Below are 16,199 nucleotides of genomic sequence, written 5' to 3' on the forward strand. Positions count from 1 at the left end.
GCTGATATCTGTGTTTGCACAATAGCCAGCAGTGTTCATAGTCGTGCCATGGCAAAAGATGCTTAGTCATGACTCAGACTCGACTGAAACCTGGACTCTGGGTCGTGATGTTTGCTATAATGACCATAGCTACAGCTCTACAACATATTAGGGCTGAGAGGAAGTGAGCAACAGATACAGAGATTTTAGAATGATCTGGAACACCACTGTGGTGATGGAGAGACTTTATTTGCCAGCCACTTTAAGGCATCATGTTTTTACACTCACGTCAAACACCTAGACACACAAGAATCGTGATCTTATTGCCATACCATGGGCTCCCTATCACCAATGTGGCTGTGCCCACAGAACCAATGGGAAAACTATGGCAACCCATTGTACTTCATTGTCGGAACTGAAGAATTGAACAGCTTTGCTCCAATTTCCCAGACCACCTTGAAAGTATTTCAGAGAACAGTGCATAGCCAAACATTACCATAAAAATAGAAGAATATTGTAGGTGGCCATTGTTTGATAATTGCCCCAATTTTTCTCTGCTTGTAACTGTTGCCAAGTAAACAAACACTTTGTGCTTCTGTAAGCTAGTAGGAAATGCAGGTAATGCTACTGTGAGGTCATGACAAAATAATCCATTCAGTGACCTGATTTCACTCTCTCTACACAGTGAAAGCAAGGTATCTGCTTTCTTAATGTAAAGTGATTACACAGCATCTGTAAACTAAGTTGCTTTATAAACTTGGGGTGTTCAAAACAGAAACATCTTTGGTGGTCCCAATGGTTTTAATTGTTCCACATTGCGATAGATGGAAATGTTATACAGAACACACTGCATATACTCATTACATTAACACACACTCATTTATGTGTATCTGTACATGGACAAATAGGTAGAGATCTTTTTTTTTTTACAATAACCTTGTTTGGATATAATTCAAGAAGTAAACATTTGTATTTTCATTGCCACATCCCATAATAGTTTGGTGCTTATTTGAGGTAAAATGAGAACTGGCAACTATTGGAATGTACATGAGCACAGAAAATGAAGAGTTGTTCACGTTTTCTTGCTATGAACATCATCAACAATATAGGTTAACAGTTAGACTCCTGCATGCATACACCAGTACTTTTGCATATTACTGTTGAGACATATAAGGCACAAATCAGAGGGCATACCAGGAAAACACTTTGGCACATCCTCTGGACGTTACATATTACTGGCTGTATCAGAATTTACACCAATATGTTTTTAATGAGTATATCATTCAGTAACTATAGTACTTACAATGTACAATAACTGCCTGGAAACTCCGAATACAAATAACCATCTTAACAATACACAAAGGAATGTTTTGAGGGACAGGGATAACATGAATGGTCAGCTACAGACACAAATCCACAGGTTAAGGTTCACTTCGATTTGACCAGAGAAGTCTTGTGACCACTGAATCACTGAAACAGTCAGATTTACTATTTCTATTGTTTAAAAACACCTGAGCACCTGAACCATAAAGGTCACCTCTGAGATGATCTAATGCGCAGTGAAATCCCAACACTGGAGTACTGCAGTACGTGCTCTAGTTTGTACTCAATTAGGGTTTAGCAGCTTCTTTGGTCATTTGTTTGGAACATAAGGCATATGGTACACTGTAAACATCATATTCTGTGACTAATTTGGAGAGAAACAAAATAAATATGAACATGATCACCAATAATCTCAATTACAATGTGCTGCCATGGAAATGTATGACAGGTTAACAAAATCTCATTAGCAACACTCAAGTAACTGGCCCATCCGCATCTCCCATTTAGGTAGGAAGATTAAGTTACAGATGGTGAAGCCCTTAACTTTTCTTCTTCACAGATCTTTCCACAACACTTTTCTTCTCCACAGATCTTTCCACAACACTTTGGTCTTAACAAGTCCCCTTACTCATCAGCCCACTACCCATCCAAAACTTTTCTCCAATAAAAAAAAAAAAAACAAAGCAAAAAAAGGATGTGTGTGGACATAGGCTTGTATTTGATTTTGTGCGTGTGCGTAATTGTGTGTTTGTAGGTGTGTGTCCACAACCAGTAGAGTAAATGATTACAGGGTGAAGGGGATAGAGGGATTAGAGAGGACACGATGAAGGAGGGTGAGGGCAGGAGAGGAGGAGAGGCAAGAGGGGGGTGTAGTGTAGTGTTCAGCACTCCTCCAGCCAGGACTGCAGGCCTGTGTCGGGGGGCGTGCGGAGCCTGCGCTGGAACTGCTGCAGCGTCTGGTGCAGCTTCTGCTGGTTGCCGGCGTAGTACGCCGCCACCGCACTGTGCAGCAGGATCAGCTGCTTCTGCAGGACCTTCACCTACACACACACACACACACACACACACACACACACACACATGGAGGCGTGAGCAAACACACTCTTGGGATGGTGGGGAAAACACCTCTTTCAAGCAATAAAGTACTTTTAAAACATTTCTTTCACTGAATAACACCACGTGGTAGTGGTAGTGTAAATACATGAAAGGCTAGTAGAATACGTTCAGACAGACATAGAACCAAGTTTTTCCCCCTCACCCTGTTCTCCTCCAGGAGTTTGAGTTTGATGGACAGGTCGTCCCTGGTCCTCTCGTACTTCTGCCGGTGCGTCTGGTAGAGGGCCTGGGCCTGCTCGATCTTGGGCATGGTGATGGCGTCCCGTGGGCCCATGTTCAGCTCCTCCAGGTCTGTGCGGTACGCGTCGTACTCAATCCTAACGGGGACGCCCAAATCCCAGTTAGAGTTACAGAGATTTCACCAGTGTGTGAGTGTGTGAGTGTGTGTGTGTGTGTGTGAGTGTGTGTGTGTGTGTGTGTGTGTCTATGTGTGTGTCTATGGGATTATACAAAATAAGTGTCATAATCAACATTTCTATATTGTCTTTATTGAACAATTGTATATTGGGTATAATATATTTCCTCTGTACTGACATCAATGGCCAAAGCCAAATTCCTTGTGTGTGTGACATTTACTTCTAATAATATAATATAATATCAAATAGTACTTTTTTATTGTTATTATTTTTTCACTGAGATAAATCCTTCTTTAACAAAAGTACCACCAACTCTGATTCTAATTCTGATCTGTGATCTCACTATAAGTTGTAAGAGGTGTAAATGTGAATAGTTTGTGCATAATTTGATTCATTTTACATGTAAGTCTGTTGTGTGCTCAGGGAGTGTGAACAAGCTTGGCTTTACCTGGCATTCTCATACTGTTTCACAGTGACCATGGTGTCCTCAATGGTCTGGTTGACCAAAGTGTTCATGCCGGCAGTGAAGGAGTTCATGGATCTCAGCAATTCCTCTCCATTTTTGGATAGGAATCTTTGAGTCTCTGCATTGAAACCAAATTCTTCCTGAGAGGAGAAACAAAAATAAACATAAAGAGAGAGTAATAACAATGAAAATAAGCTAATTTATAAGCTAATCAAGATACCCAGTGAATGTCTTATCAAAACAAGAAGAACATTGGGGAGACCTAAATAACCTATGAAGAATCTAGTCCTATTTAATGCAGGACTCACGTGTAGCTCAGGGGTCTTGATGCTGAGGTCTGCAAATACATCTCCCAGAAGCCTTTGAGTCTGTGTGACCTGGGAAGTCTGCGAGGCGAGGGTCTGCGCCAGCTTAGTGACGTTTTCGTAACGACTGCGCAGGTCTCTGAGCTTCTCTATGCGGGCCTCCAGATCCAGATCCACTGTGCGAGAACCGCGTCCCAGCCGCTCCGCCACCATCTGCCTGGTACACTAGAGAGAGAGAGAGAGGGAGATAGAGAGAGAGAGAAAGAGGGAGAGAGAGAGAGAGGGAGAGAGAGAGAGAGAGAGAGAGAAAGAGATTATAATTTGCACAAGTTCTCAATAGACCTCTGAAGTTCTCCAGTACATGAAGGAGGCATTTTTGGGTAGCAACTCTCTCTCTCTGTTCTGCCGGAGATCAAAGTATCGACTCGAAGGCAGCTCAAAAGTGTGTTTAGGAAAACGTCTGCATTTCCGATTTCGTCATCCCCGCGAGAGTTTAACAGGTGTGATCATTCCAAATCCCCATGTTATTTTCCCATAGAAAAAATCTCAAGATACCGGATCTCCTTAAATGGGCAAAGATGGTCGCTTTTTTGTAGGCGAACTTCAGAGGTCTATTACGGTACAAATAATAATCTCACACGGTAGCCACAGCAGCCTACATACAGTACTGACTGCTCACTGTTCACCCATGTGGACAGATCCATGGCAATCTAGTGAAGAATATGGGTAGAAGAATAGGCCGATAGAACACGGACACAAGAGAGAGAGAGAGAGAGAGAGAGAACATAGAGCAAAGAGAAGAACAGAGGGTAGGAGAGTACACAAAAGAGGAAAAAACAAATAGAATAGAAAAGAGAAATAACATCACAACGGAAAGACGGAGAAAGAGAGAGGCAGAAATATGAATATATGGTTCTATAATTAATTCAATGTAGCAAATCTGCAGAGTCGAGACAATTGCAAGTGAGACCAATCAATAGAAGGGAGAGGGGGATGGCAAGAAGAGGAAAAGAGATAAAGAAACTGAAAAAATCAGAGGCGCTTGGAGGCAGAGAGAGAGAGAGAGACGGAGAGAGAGAGAGAGGACAGTGTAGAAGATGGTGTGACTGCAGCAATAATGAGCCCAGCTATAATTAGCGGTGCCATTAATGAGACAGAACGCTGGGCTGCTGGAGCAGACTGCAGGGGTGTGAGCATCAATCATCACATTCACATGCTAACACGCACTATGCTAATGTCGCTCGCTCTCCTCTCTCACACACACACACACACACACTCACGCCGTCACACACAAAAACACACACACACAGCTTTGAATCTCTCCCTCTCTCTCACACATACACACACACATAGTATGCACACAGACACACACACACAAACACACCAGGTTCAGCCTCTCAGCCTATCAAAACAAACTCCCACACGCTCATAAACACACAGGTTCATTTGGTCCTCAATTTTCTCAAATGTAATTCAACACCCCCTTATTTTCAAAATGGAAATGCCACGCATGACTAAGCAACGTTATCATTTCTACACTTTGCTCCCAGGCAGCACTGCCAAACGGAGGTTCTTTTCTTCACTGCAAAAACTGATGCACTGTCACCTGTGCCCAGGAACTGGAGCTCTCTCTCGCTGTTTGTGTTGTTCACACCTTGTAAGTGTTGATGCTCCACTTGCGCACCCGCTCCAGTTTCTCGACGGTGGGGTTCCGCAGGCCATCGCTGATGACGACGGGGCCGCCGCTGTGGGGATGCGGCACCGCCAGACCTGGACGAGCATCGGCCGCCAGAATTAACAACGGAGAGTGCCAACGTTGTGCCCACAGCAAAATCATCAACTCTACTGGTCATTATTCAACAGTGAACTTGTGAACTGATCATATTATATATATATATATATATATACACACACATGTATACATACATTCACAGACACACACACACACACACACATATATATATATATATATATATATATAGATAGAGAGAGAGAAAGAAAGATAGAGAAAGAGAGTGAGAGAGAGAGAGAGATTCGCGACACATGTTGTGGTATTTGTGCAGTGAAGTATCATGGTGCAGTCTGGAAGAGCAGGGTTACCTTCGGGTAGCTGTGGAGTTGCACTCGTCAGCGTTGATGAATCTGGACTGTGTGTGACGCCTGCAAAGCTTGAGTCCATACGCATTAGATCCTGTGAACACACACACACACACAGAACACACACACACACACACACACACACACACACACACACACACACACACACACACACACACACACACACACACACACACACACACACACAGACACAGACACAGACACAGACACACACACACAGACACACACACACACACACACACACACACAGTGTAAAGAAGAGGAAAAAAACACTGGCATGATGGCATCACATTCAGGATAACCTACTGTGAAGGGTGGCAAGCAAGACGGAGAGACGGAGGCCAAGAAAGAGACACCAAGATTCTTTAATGTACTCACCTCTCAATACAATCCCTGACCCTGTCTATCAACTGCCACATAGCCTTCCAGAGGACATCAGTATCTGACACAACAGGCAACCTGACAAGCTACAACATCTCTGTATCAATACTATGCATGGATGAGAGACTCCAGGGTTTTACTAAGGGGATATATGTACACGCATATGGTTCTGTGTCAGTTTACACAAAACAATATGCTTGAAGAAATAAGATAAAAATCAAGCAAAGCACGCACATCCAATTTCTAAACACTGGGTGCTGGACAAACTGGATATCAAATGAAACAAAGAGAAAAGCCCACTACACCATCAGCTCCTGATAAACACTTTTATATTGTGACGTTTTGGGCGTTAGCCCTTCCTCAGACAAAGAGAAGAAATTAGATAACATATATGGGTGACTATGCATTCATGTGTATGGGGCAAACATATACTACGTATATGTGTGAGTGTGAAACAGAGAGGGTGATGCATGAGGAGAGAGAGAGAGAGAAATGGGAGAGCAATAGAGAGAAAGAAACATAGAGAGAGTGAGCGTGTGTGTGTGTGTGTGTGTGTGTGTGTGTGTGTGGTAAGCCATTCTGGCTCCATGTCTGGGGATGTCACGGAGGTCGTGGCGATGATGAGAGGAGACGAAAGGGGCTCCCTGTCACGGGGGATGACTTAATTACTTTAACACGGACGCGCACAAAGGCGGTCAGCGCGGGGAGCAGCTCTCGTCCCCCCGTAATCCCGTCCCACGGGGACTGCCATCGGGCATCAGCGTCACAGGTACCGCACCTCTCCCCGCACATGTTTATGATGTCACGGAGGATTTCATGCTATGGCGGTGAAGGTTCTAGAAGCGCCCGCGAGATGAAAGCCGTGAAAAAGGAGCCGACAAACATCACATCAGAGAGACAGATTTAGCCTACAACCCACGGAGTGGTTATCTCACAGTACAACACTGGAGCATGATAACGAACAATCTCCTAGTGGCTTCTCACAAAAACATCATACCAGTCTAGTCGACTATTCTATTAAATGCCTGCTAGATGACTACAACTTAAAACAGGTGAGATAGTGTCCCTTCTTTAAGACATAAACCCTGACAATGCATGCTAGATGACTACGACTCAAGGTGAGTTTCCCTTCTTTGTGACATAAACTCTGACTAGTACAGAAAGACTAAACTGAATACAATATACCACTAACTAGTGGTACTGTTTGTCCAGTGGGTCCATTCTATAAACAGTGCTCAGCAGGTTTGTCACCAAGACCTCAATGTCAGTGAGCGAAAGGACGGGCCGGAATCGATCATATTCTTGTCCGCCAATTAATTGTGCACAACAACAATTAGCCATGAGGCACGTTGAGCATGCAACCACCTATTTGAGCTATAATTGCACACTAAAGAAATGACCACAGGTGTTCCACACACACACACAAAACAAATGCCCACAGACTACAGCAAGAGGACTTATTGCACCCCCCCCCCCCCCCAGCCAACCCCCCATCCCCCACCTTTCAAAGGTAGCCTTTACCATTTCAGTGTGACAACATATGTCTGTCACATGAGTGCTAAGCTGGAGCTATGAATATGTGCCATAAAAGCAGTCATAAACCACCCATAAACTATCTCCTCCATTCCTCTTTCCCATCCAGCACTTCCTCTGTTTTTCTTCCCTGTGTTGTTGTGCGGACCTGTCTGCCGGTGTTCCGGTGCCCGTCTCCTGCGTGGGTCCGGTTCTGAGAACTAAGCCCCACTTTGAAGTCCCATCAGGCCCCTGCCTTCTCTGACACTTCTCATTACTTCCCCCGCCGCTGGCACAGTGGGCCTCCAGCTCGCCTCCCAGGGCCCGTGTGTGTGTGTGCGTCCAACCTGACCCCGCCAATGCGTCATCACTCACTCTCTTTCTCTCTCTCTCTCTCCCTCACACACACACACACACACACACACACACAGACTCTCTCTCTCTCTCTCTGTCTCACTTAGAGACACACACCTGATTTCTTTTTCTCTCCATCACACATTGTCAACATTCTTTCTCTTTCAGTCTGTCTCACATACACCCACAGACTCTCACTCTCACTCTCTCTCTCTCTCTCTCACACACACACACACACACACACACACACACACACACACACACCTGAGGGGCATGGGAAGGGCAGAAGTACAGTGTAAAGGGTCAGAGTTCAACAGCTTTAACGCTTTAACCATGACGGCGGCCTCCCCATTGTATCTGTGCTAATGACCGCTCATCCTTTCCCAGCAGAGACGTGAAGACAACCAATTTCCAGCGCCTTCCTCTTGGGCAAGCCATAGTCAAACAATGACTGGTAGAAAAATGTACCGACTGATAAAAGGACAAATGTAAAAACACACACCCACATTCACCCGCACTGTGCAACAAAATAAGCACGACAGGAGAGCACTGACACCATTTTGACTCGTCTCTCCACATTTGTGCATAGTCTGCACAGCGCAGGGACGAGGAGAGTGAGGATGTGAAAGAAGGCCGAGAGTTGAGGAGGAAGCGCAGGACGATGGAGGAAGTCTAACATCAAACACTGATCACCGCTTGGAGTTCACAGGTCAATGACATCATTGCACAGCTCGCTCTCTAGATAATGAAATAATTACTGGCAGAGGTACACAATGGCGCTCTTATCAGTCAACAAAGCAGCGGCTGCATGCCGGTTAGGGTTTGGCTACATGAGCACTTACTCATTACCTAACGAATTGACATCATGAGTGAGATAGAAGAGAGTGATATGGGCCAGGTGACTTTGCAGTGGCTGAGTGTAAAAGAACATGACAATATACTTTTTTTCCCCCTCCACCTGGAAATAGCTGTGGACTCACCCTTTGGAACATATCTTGATGACTTCCATCTCGACCATTACTGGAGGGGGAGGAGTCAGCAGGCATACGCCTTTGGGCTTCATCCATCCTATTGGGCCTTCAGAGAGAGAGGAAGAGAGGGAGAGAGAGAGAGAGTGTGTGTGTGTGAGAAAGAGAGAGAATGGGAGATGAATACAGAGAGAGAGAGAGTGTGTGTGTGAGAGAGAGAGAGAGTGAGAGAGCGAGAGAGAGAGAGAGAGAGTGGGGGTGGGGTTATACTTTTATACTTTGCACAATTGCTCAGTTGTGATTTCTCCATACAATGTAGCCTAGTAGCGCTAAATGAGGCCAACAACAATGACAGACATACATGTCTGAGCACATATAAAAAAAAAACATCCTGAAGCACACAATGACACAATAACAGACTCCATGTACTTGGCTGGTAGCACTGGGAACACTGACATTGCAATCAGTACAGACAGCCCATGTCAATACCTTACTTATTACACAATAGTTAACAAAACTTCATAAAGTGTCAACAGCAAATAATCAAGGTGTGAATTTAAGGTTTAACATCTACCACAAGCCTCGGTAGTCATGATAGCCTACATGCTGATTGCTCACTGTTTACCCATGTGGACAGATGATAATCTAGAGAAGAATGTTGGTTTAAGGGCTGATAGATCACTGACACAACTGTACCACATCCACCTGTTTGAAAAGAAGGTGGGGCAGTCTGTTCCTGTGTGCCATTCTAGATCAGTGCTGTGGTGCAGGAAACTAAACTATGGTTGGCAGATTAGGTGGTTGGTTTATTTGCAGTTCACATAACATCTTTCCGGAGGAAAAATGAAACCCATGCACATCTTTTATCTGGAACTTGCACAGAATCCTGTTGGGACTTGTCTAAAGTAGTTACTGAAATCACACCAGAATCACTCAACAAGCTGCAATTTGGGTCATACGGTTGTTTTAAACATGAATAATATTAAAGACAAAGGATGACCAGAATAGGGCTAAAATAACAGAGGTCTTTAATCTTCTGGTACTTCTGCCTTTAATCCATGGCAGAAGTAACATTTGTGCACAAATGACACTGGGCTGTTGCTGCCCTCAAGCGGCCATATAATCACACGATTCAGCTAAGGCAATCCTACAACACTTGAGGGTTGGTGACACGTATCTGATATTTGTGAATCGTAGTTTGACATGTTTTCCTGAAACCAATGCCAACTTATCCTAATGAAACACCCCAAAATACAAACGCTGACTGATCGGAAACAAACCATTTCTAAAACGACAATAGTCAAGTCAAAAGACCCCCTGCCATTTCCTCAGAGTTTAGCCTATCTGCCAGCAAAACCTCGTTTTTTTTCTAGAACTGTAGCCACGAACTTCTAACCCAAAATAATTAACATAGCTGATAGACGTATTTGCCCCTGCTTATGATTACATTAGGTTACATTAGCGATGATAACTCCTGAAGTTAAAGCTAAACAACGCCCCCGATTGCTTGGATTGCTTTGGCATTACCTTATGCTCAAAGAGCTCCTCTTGAAATCTTTGGTCGAAATAACAACAAATAAGACGTCTTGTACACTATTTCATTGGAAGTTTGTCCAATACTATGCTGCAGATAACGCCCTGATTGCCTCGCAACTTCAGGTCAAACTTGTCCCCACACAGGGCAAACTTTCTTCTCAAACCGGAAGAGAGTGGGACATGCACAGAATTTTAGACCATACAGAATTGTGACGAAAAAGAACGCTGTGTGCATTGAGGCACATTCCAGTCATTCGGATGCCAAGTCCTTCACATTTCTGAAAATAGTCAACCAAACGAATCGCCTAATTTACAGGAGTAAAATATTTAAGATCGGGGTGGGTGTGAACACAATGTAGAGGTTTGTTTTACATCGAATTAATTGTTAATGAAATGCTCATGTTCACGTAGGCCACATAGCTTCAAAGCAATAATCCCTCCACTTCGCTGCGTGGCTAATAATAATAATAAAAAAAATGATGATAGAGTGATCGACAAACTGCACCTATATTTGGAATAGCCTTCCAACAAGGTTTATATAAACCAATATAATTGAGCCAAAGTTGTATCTTTCCGTTTTGTCACTAGTCTTTATACTTTCCACATTATTTTTGAAGCCTTCTATTATTTAGTGTTTTGAACTTTGACGAATCAAACAAGACATTATTGTGAAATAAGCATGATATTATGTTGCGTTGGAAATATTCTAACTCGGTGTAGCTACTATAATTTTTTATTTATATTTTCATTTAATGTTTTCATTATTATATTCAGTTTATAGTTTCACTGAAAAACATATCAGCAGCCTGGTCGCATATCAGATTTAATTACTTTTATTTTGACAGCTTTCCGGCTTCATACGGAAGTTGGGTTTGCATGTGTTGTCAGTCTGACGTCGGCTGCCCGGGTGTGCGGCTGCACTACTCTGTTGCAGAAGGTCACGGCTCAACAGTGAGTTTATGCGCATTCCTACGTGAAAATGAGTCGATTTGCTAATATACTGAGAAGGACGTTTGGGGTGATCAAAGAGCACGTGGGAACAGATCATCTTGGGAATAAGTATTATATGATACCAGAACAGAAGACATGGACAGGTGAGTTACGCAACCAGACTTAGCCACTGTTCTCCCACACAAACTAGCTGTACGTTTGTAACAGTTTTATCTGACATAACGTTATAACATCCAATGTGAACTTAATGTATACTTCCATCATCACACATTTCTGACTCTATTTGTTTGCTATTCTTAGACTGTTACGCACCAGTCTATAAGATTAGGGTCATAGGGGAAAGAGTGTGATTGATAGCTTACGTCTGATATGTAGGCTCTCACAGACTTAAGGTTACCTCACAGTCACCTTATTGCCAACTAATGCCTCAGCTAATACCTGGAGAGCTTATCTGTCTGCAAGTCGCCCTTCACTGAATTGCTGAGTAACGTTTGGGTGAAAGGGGCCTCACTGGTTTTCTCTGAATAAACGCAGTGGCAGGGGTGACAATTGTTTCGATTGTTTCAATTGTTTCGGGCTATATCGACTCACTCCTCCTATGATCATAACACTTTCTTCTGAATTTCAGGAAGAGTCGTACGGGCAAAGAGGATGATGATTGCCTTCAACCCAAATGAATTTGAGTATGTAGAGGGTAACATACCCTCAGAATGGGATGGTAATGTTCACTTCCAAAATTCACACTGCTTATCCATATTCTATGATCCATATTCATACTGCTTGTTCATGTTTATTCTGCTCTTTCAATGTTAACTAGCACATATCTCTACTGTAAACCATACCACTTGCTTAGCTATATACTGACACTGCACCATGTGTCAAATAATGTTTATTCTGCACTACCTGTCTATACTGTTCATGTTGCACTTTTGCGCTTCTGGTTAGACGCTAATTGCATTTCATTGTCTTTGTACTTACACTTGGAACAATGACAGTTGCTGTTTTTGTAAGATGGCATGGCATGGAATGAATTATGCTGCACAGATTTTCAATCAGCAATTTCTTTTCTCCCCATGTAATCATCGCTCTTTCCAGCATGGATCCGCGGTCGCCGAAAGCTTCCCCCTAGTATTGAGGTATGCAATTATTACCTGTTAATGTTGTCCTTAAGCTATTGTACTACAACAATGGTTCATAGTGAAGACTAGAAATGTTGATTTCTGGAGACCTGTTGGACAATCCCTATAATCAGTTCAAATAGAGTAAAAAAAAGGAACTGTCATGTATTACTTCAAATTAGCATGAAAGTATTTGTAAATATTTGTTAGATTGGTGAAAAAAAAAAGTACATTCTTTCCTTCGTTTGTCTGTGGACATGCACAGGAGCTGGAGAAGAACGAGCGCTACAGGGTGGAGATCAAAGTGAAGGCACGGGAGGCAGAGGAGAAGGACCTGGCTCTGCAGGCCAAGGAGTACGAGGAAGGACTTGTAGCCCGACCAGCACTGACTCTGGCCAAAGGCCACGCCGCCGCCACCCCGTTTGGCAAACCAGAGGCCTCTGAAGATCCAGTGAGCACTGGCGGCTCCTTCCAGCCAGGGTCCTGGCTCCCGGGATCCAAGAAATAAACGAGACCGAGGCATGCCCACCTTTGGCCCCCCCGACTCAAATGGAATTGTGAAGCCTTACGGACGCTAGTCGCGTTAGCACTAAATGGAACTGTACCTCCTTACCTATTTACCTCCTTACATATGACGAGGTGCAACTAGGATGGGTCGGTTACTGTAGTGGTCTCTCTCATCAGGCAGAGGTGGGACAGTGACGGTATTTGAGGAGCCAATCCAGATGCTGCTCTTTTTAAGTGCAGATCCTGATGTGGACGGGATTCGTACTCCAACACATATTTTGATACTGTTTTAAGGAAAGGCATTTTGTAAAGCTGCAGCTGTGGTTTCTTGTCCCAGCGTGTGTGCTGGACAGTGGGACAGACAGCAGAGAGTGAGAGGTGAATGGGATATTATGAATATTCTATATTCTTTGATTTTGTTCCCCCTTTTACCCCAATGTATCTCATTTACATCAAAACAAATGCTTCACCTTCATAGAAATGAATGTGTGGTGTGTTCAAACATTCAATGTTTAAGTTATGATTTGCTGGATTGGTTTTGTCAAATAAAATGAAAGGAAATATAGCTCATGTCTGTCTGTCTGTATAGCATTAGATGAAAGTAACGGGACTTCTGTGGCCTGAAAGAATGGCACCCTATTTGATATATTAAGTAGTAAATGGTAAAAATGGCATTATCCGTTCTATTATTGTTACCTGAATAACAATAACGGCTTATGTTCCTTTATGAAATCAGTGCGGATATGTTCCCTCATTTTTGTCAGAAGGTAGCCCAAATGTCCTCCAGAAAAGGTGGATCATGAAACAAATGGCATCACACAGTTTTAAAAAACACTTTTAAATTATTTATTAGTAATGAAAAAAATCAGCAATTATTTAATAAATGGAATGCCAAAAAATGCATTTGCATTTACAGTGACTGGAGGCAGTGCTGTGCCGCCGTATCAAACGACTTTTCTCTCTTAAAATTCTTGCCGAGAAGTTCCAAGGCATGAGCGGTCATGCTCTGCGCCGTAACGGCAGCCAAGGCCTCCCAAGTAACCCTTCTTTTGGTCCTCCATCTCCCGGGGAGGGCCACGCAGAAGAGCGGGGTGGGACGCTGCGAGACAGTAGGCCGATTCCACCGCATCTCATCCCTTGCAAGGCACGCTCAATCCTTCTTGACCCTCTTGGCTTTGGCAATGTTTTCCTGTCGCCTCTGTTTCTTTTTCTGCTCGCGGTCCCTGACCTCGATCATCTTGGCGAGCTTCCACGACAACAGGGCGCTGGCTATGAAAAGGGGAGTCAAGGCGAGGATGACCGTCGTGAGGAAGCCGTACGGGTCTTTGGCAGCCCACTCGACCACATATTCCGCCCAGGCTTTCAGATCAATCATCGTCTTCACAGAGGTATTCTCCAATGACCAGTGGAAAAGCGTAATAATGGAACACTGTTGACAAATAACATTAAAAAAAAAAAACAACTTTAATAACAGTATGCCACACACACACACACACACACACACACACACAAGGAATGCAACTTGGATAAGTTAACATGTGTCAACACCAAAAAAATAACCATACACTAAACCATTGTTCATGTTTTCAATGTTGACCGTAGAGATCACCTAATCTAGAGAGGGTGAATTATGTTCAGCATGACTTTCCGTGACGACTAACGTTAGAAGTAACATTTTCTGTATGGGTGGGTGACAACGTTGACAAGGCTAGATGGTGACTAAAGGCTAACGTTACTTAGTATGCTAGCTAGTGTAACTGTCGACAAAATCTTCGTCAGATTAGCGATCGCAGTACATTGCGGGATTAGCAGTTAGGCCTATCAACTATACGTTATACGGATCTAACCTTAATTGCCTTTAAATGTAGATCTACCACAATGTAATAAAGAAAATCACCTGATGTTGATCAAATCCTTTTCCAGACACCCGTACGCGGAAGAGAGTGGTTGATAACTTCCCTTTCTTTTTTGTCTCGACTACAACAAATCAAAATATTACAACAAAGTTGCATTGTCGCCGTCTAGTGCTGTGGAGTAGGCCTACGGATGGAGAGATTTTTAGAAAAGGCAGGTGTTGTTACGCGGTTAGTTGTTGTACCCTACCCAACTCCTTAACAAAAATAGATGAACATAGAGTTGTGTGTATGTTTCTCTATTTTTTTTATTTGTGTGTGTGTGTGTGTGTGTGTGTGTGTGTGTGTGTGTGTGTGTGTGTGTGTGTGTGTGTGTGTGTGTGTGTGTGCGCGCGTGCGCAATTGTGTTTGTGATCAATAGCCTATTGATTTCAAAACACATTAACAATATATGTCAAAAAGCCTGCAAGAACTAGTCTATGTCTGGTTCGTTGCACTGGTAAAATTGACGTGTCATAAGGGCTCATAAACCTTTATCTCCCCTTGTGATACCATGTCCGTTTATATCAATTCAGTGATCATTGATCCATTCAAATAAAATGAACCATTCAGAGTTGACTGGTCATTCATAAACTCATGCCATGTGAGCTGTTTTCAAATGCAAGTTTCATGCATTATGTGTAGGGTATATAGTTTACACATGTTATTCCACTGTACATCATCATCATAACACAGCATAACAGTTAGGAGGTTCATACAGTTAAACGTTTTGGGATTTGTGTTGCCATTTTATAATTTCATATGGTTATGCATGCCATATGTCATGCTATAGGCCTACACATGACGCAAGCAGTGAAACAGTTTTGTCGCTCCACTCCCCAGACAGCAGGCTTGTCAACATCTCTATATCTTTATCTGAAGATCACCTTCTCTATCTGTTCTGTCTATCATCTTGAGATTTTGAGGACGGTTGTTGCCTCATAACTTTATACGGCAATCATTGAGAAAAAATCACTGCAAACCATCTCGTTTACACACGGTTTGGGGGCACTAAACAATCAAGCATTGTGATAAATGTGCTAAAATGTATGATATCAAAAATTAGTTACTTGACTTTGCCTGCATAGCATTTGGACGAGATAACAATGAGAGGGAGAGTAGAATGATGACCTTGGATGGTGACCTTTGCCCATCATATTTTGAAGAGATTGTCTACAGTTTACAATCAGACAGTTAAAGTTGCACTGAACTTACATAAAGCTTGACATAGCATCTTTTCAAAGGAAGAGGTCAGCGGTGGATGGATTTGTTTTATCATGTGCACTCTGCATGGCAAAGGTGATTTGAGAGTCAAAA

At 43.1% G+C, this 16,199-nt stretch overlaps 3 protein-coding genes across 3 annotated transcripts; 1 reads left to right on the forward strand and 2 right to left on the reverse strand.

The window, feature by feature from the left end:
• Positions 1-690: 690 nt before the first annotated feature.
• LOC134060132 (arfaptin-1-like) lies at positions 691-10,582 on the reverse strand. The gene is made up of 8 exons (XM_062516745.1): positions 10,406-10,582; positions 8,891-8,987; positions 5,646-5,736; positions 5,200-5,315; positions 3,549-3,770; positions 3,223-3,380; positions 2,561-2,735; positions 691-2,342 (listed from the first exon to the last, which is right to left on the reverse strand). Exons 2-8 carry the CDS (start codon positions 8,975-8,977, stop codon positions 2,184-2,186), a joined length of 1,008 nt encoding a protein of 335 aa, XP_062372729.1. The 5' UTR covers positions 8,978-8,987; positions 10,406-10,582; the 3' UTR covers positions 691-2,183.
• Positions 10,583-11,297: 715 nt separating this feature from the next.
• Positions 11,298-13,555, forward strand: ndufaf2 (NADH:ubiquinone oxidoreductase complex assembly factor 2). Its single transcript, XM_062516152.1, has 4 exons — positions 11,298-11,508; positions 11,994-12,083; positions 12,461-12,501; positions 12,749-13,555. Exons 1-4 carry the CDS (start codon positions 11,394-11,396, stop codon positions 12,989-12,991), a joined length of 489 nt encoding a protein of 162 aa, XP_062372136.1. The 5' UTR covers positions 11,298-11,393; the 3' UTR covers positions 12,992-13,555.
• Positions 13,556-13,812: 257 nt separating this feature from the next.
• smim15 (small integral membrane protein 15) lies at positions 13,813-14,999 on the reverse strand. Its single transcript, XM_062516340.1, has 2 exons — positions 14,888-14,999; positions 13,813-14,419 (listed from the first exon to the last, which is right to left on the reverse strand). Exon 2 carries the CDS (start codon positions 14,363-14,365, stop codon positions 14,141-14,143), a length of 225 nt encoding a protein of 74 aa, XP_062372324.1. The 5' UTR covers positions 14,366-14,419; positions 14,888-14,999; the 3' UTR covers positions 13,813-14,140.
• Positions 15,000-16,199: the final 1,200 nt, after the last annotated feature.

The sequence above is a fragment of the Sardina pilchardus genome, chromosome 16 (genome assembly GCF_963854185.1).
Source record: "Sardina pilchardus chromosome 16, fSarPil1.1, whole genome shotgun sequence".
In the NCBI taxonomy this organism is placed as follows: Eukaryota; Metazoa; Chordata; class Actinopteri; order Clupeiformes; family Clupeidae; genus Sardina; species Sardina pilchardus.

Coding starts and splice junctions, on each gene's coding strand:
- LOC134060132 (XM_062516745.1), bottom strand. CDS start 8,977: ATGGATGAAGCCCAAAGGCGTATGCCTGCTGACTCCTCCCCCTCCAGT. Junction 5,316..5,645: donor AACTCCACAGCTACCCGAAG/GTAACCCTGCTC, acceptor ATGCTCGTCCAG/GTCTGGCGGTGCCGCATCCC. Junction 2,736..3,222: donor AAACAGTATGAGAATGCCAG/GTAAAGCCAAGC, acceptor CGTCCCCGTTAG/GATTGAGTACGACGCGTACC.
- ndufaf2 (XM_062516152.1), top strand. CDS start 11,394: ATGAGTCGATTTGCTAATATACTGAGAAGGACGTTTGGGGTGATCAAA. Junction 11,509..11,993: donor AGAACAGAAGACATGGACAG/GTGAGTTACGCA, acceptor TCTGAATTTCAG/GAAGAGTCGTACGGGCAAAG. Junction 12,084..12,460: donor CATACCCTCAGAATGGGATG/GTAATGTTCACT, acceptor CGCTCTTTCCAG/CATGGATCCGCGGTCGCCGA.
- smim15 (XM_062516340.1), bottom strand. CDS start 14,365: ATGATTGATCTGAAAGCCTGGGCGGAATATGTGGTCGAGTGGGCTGCC.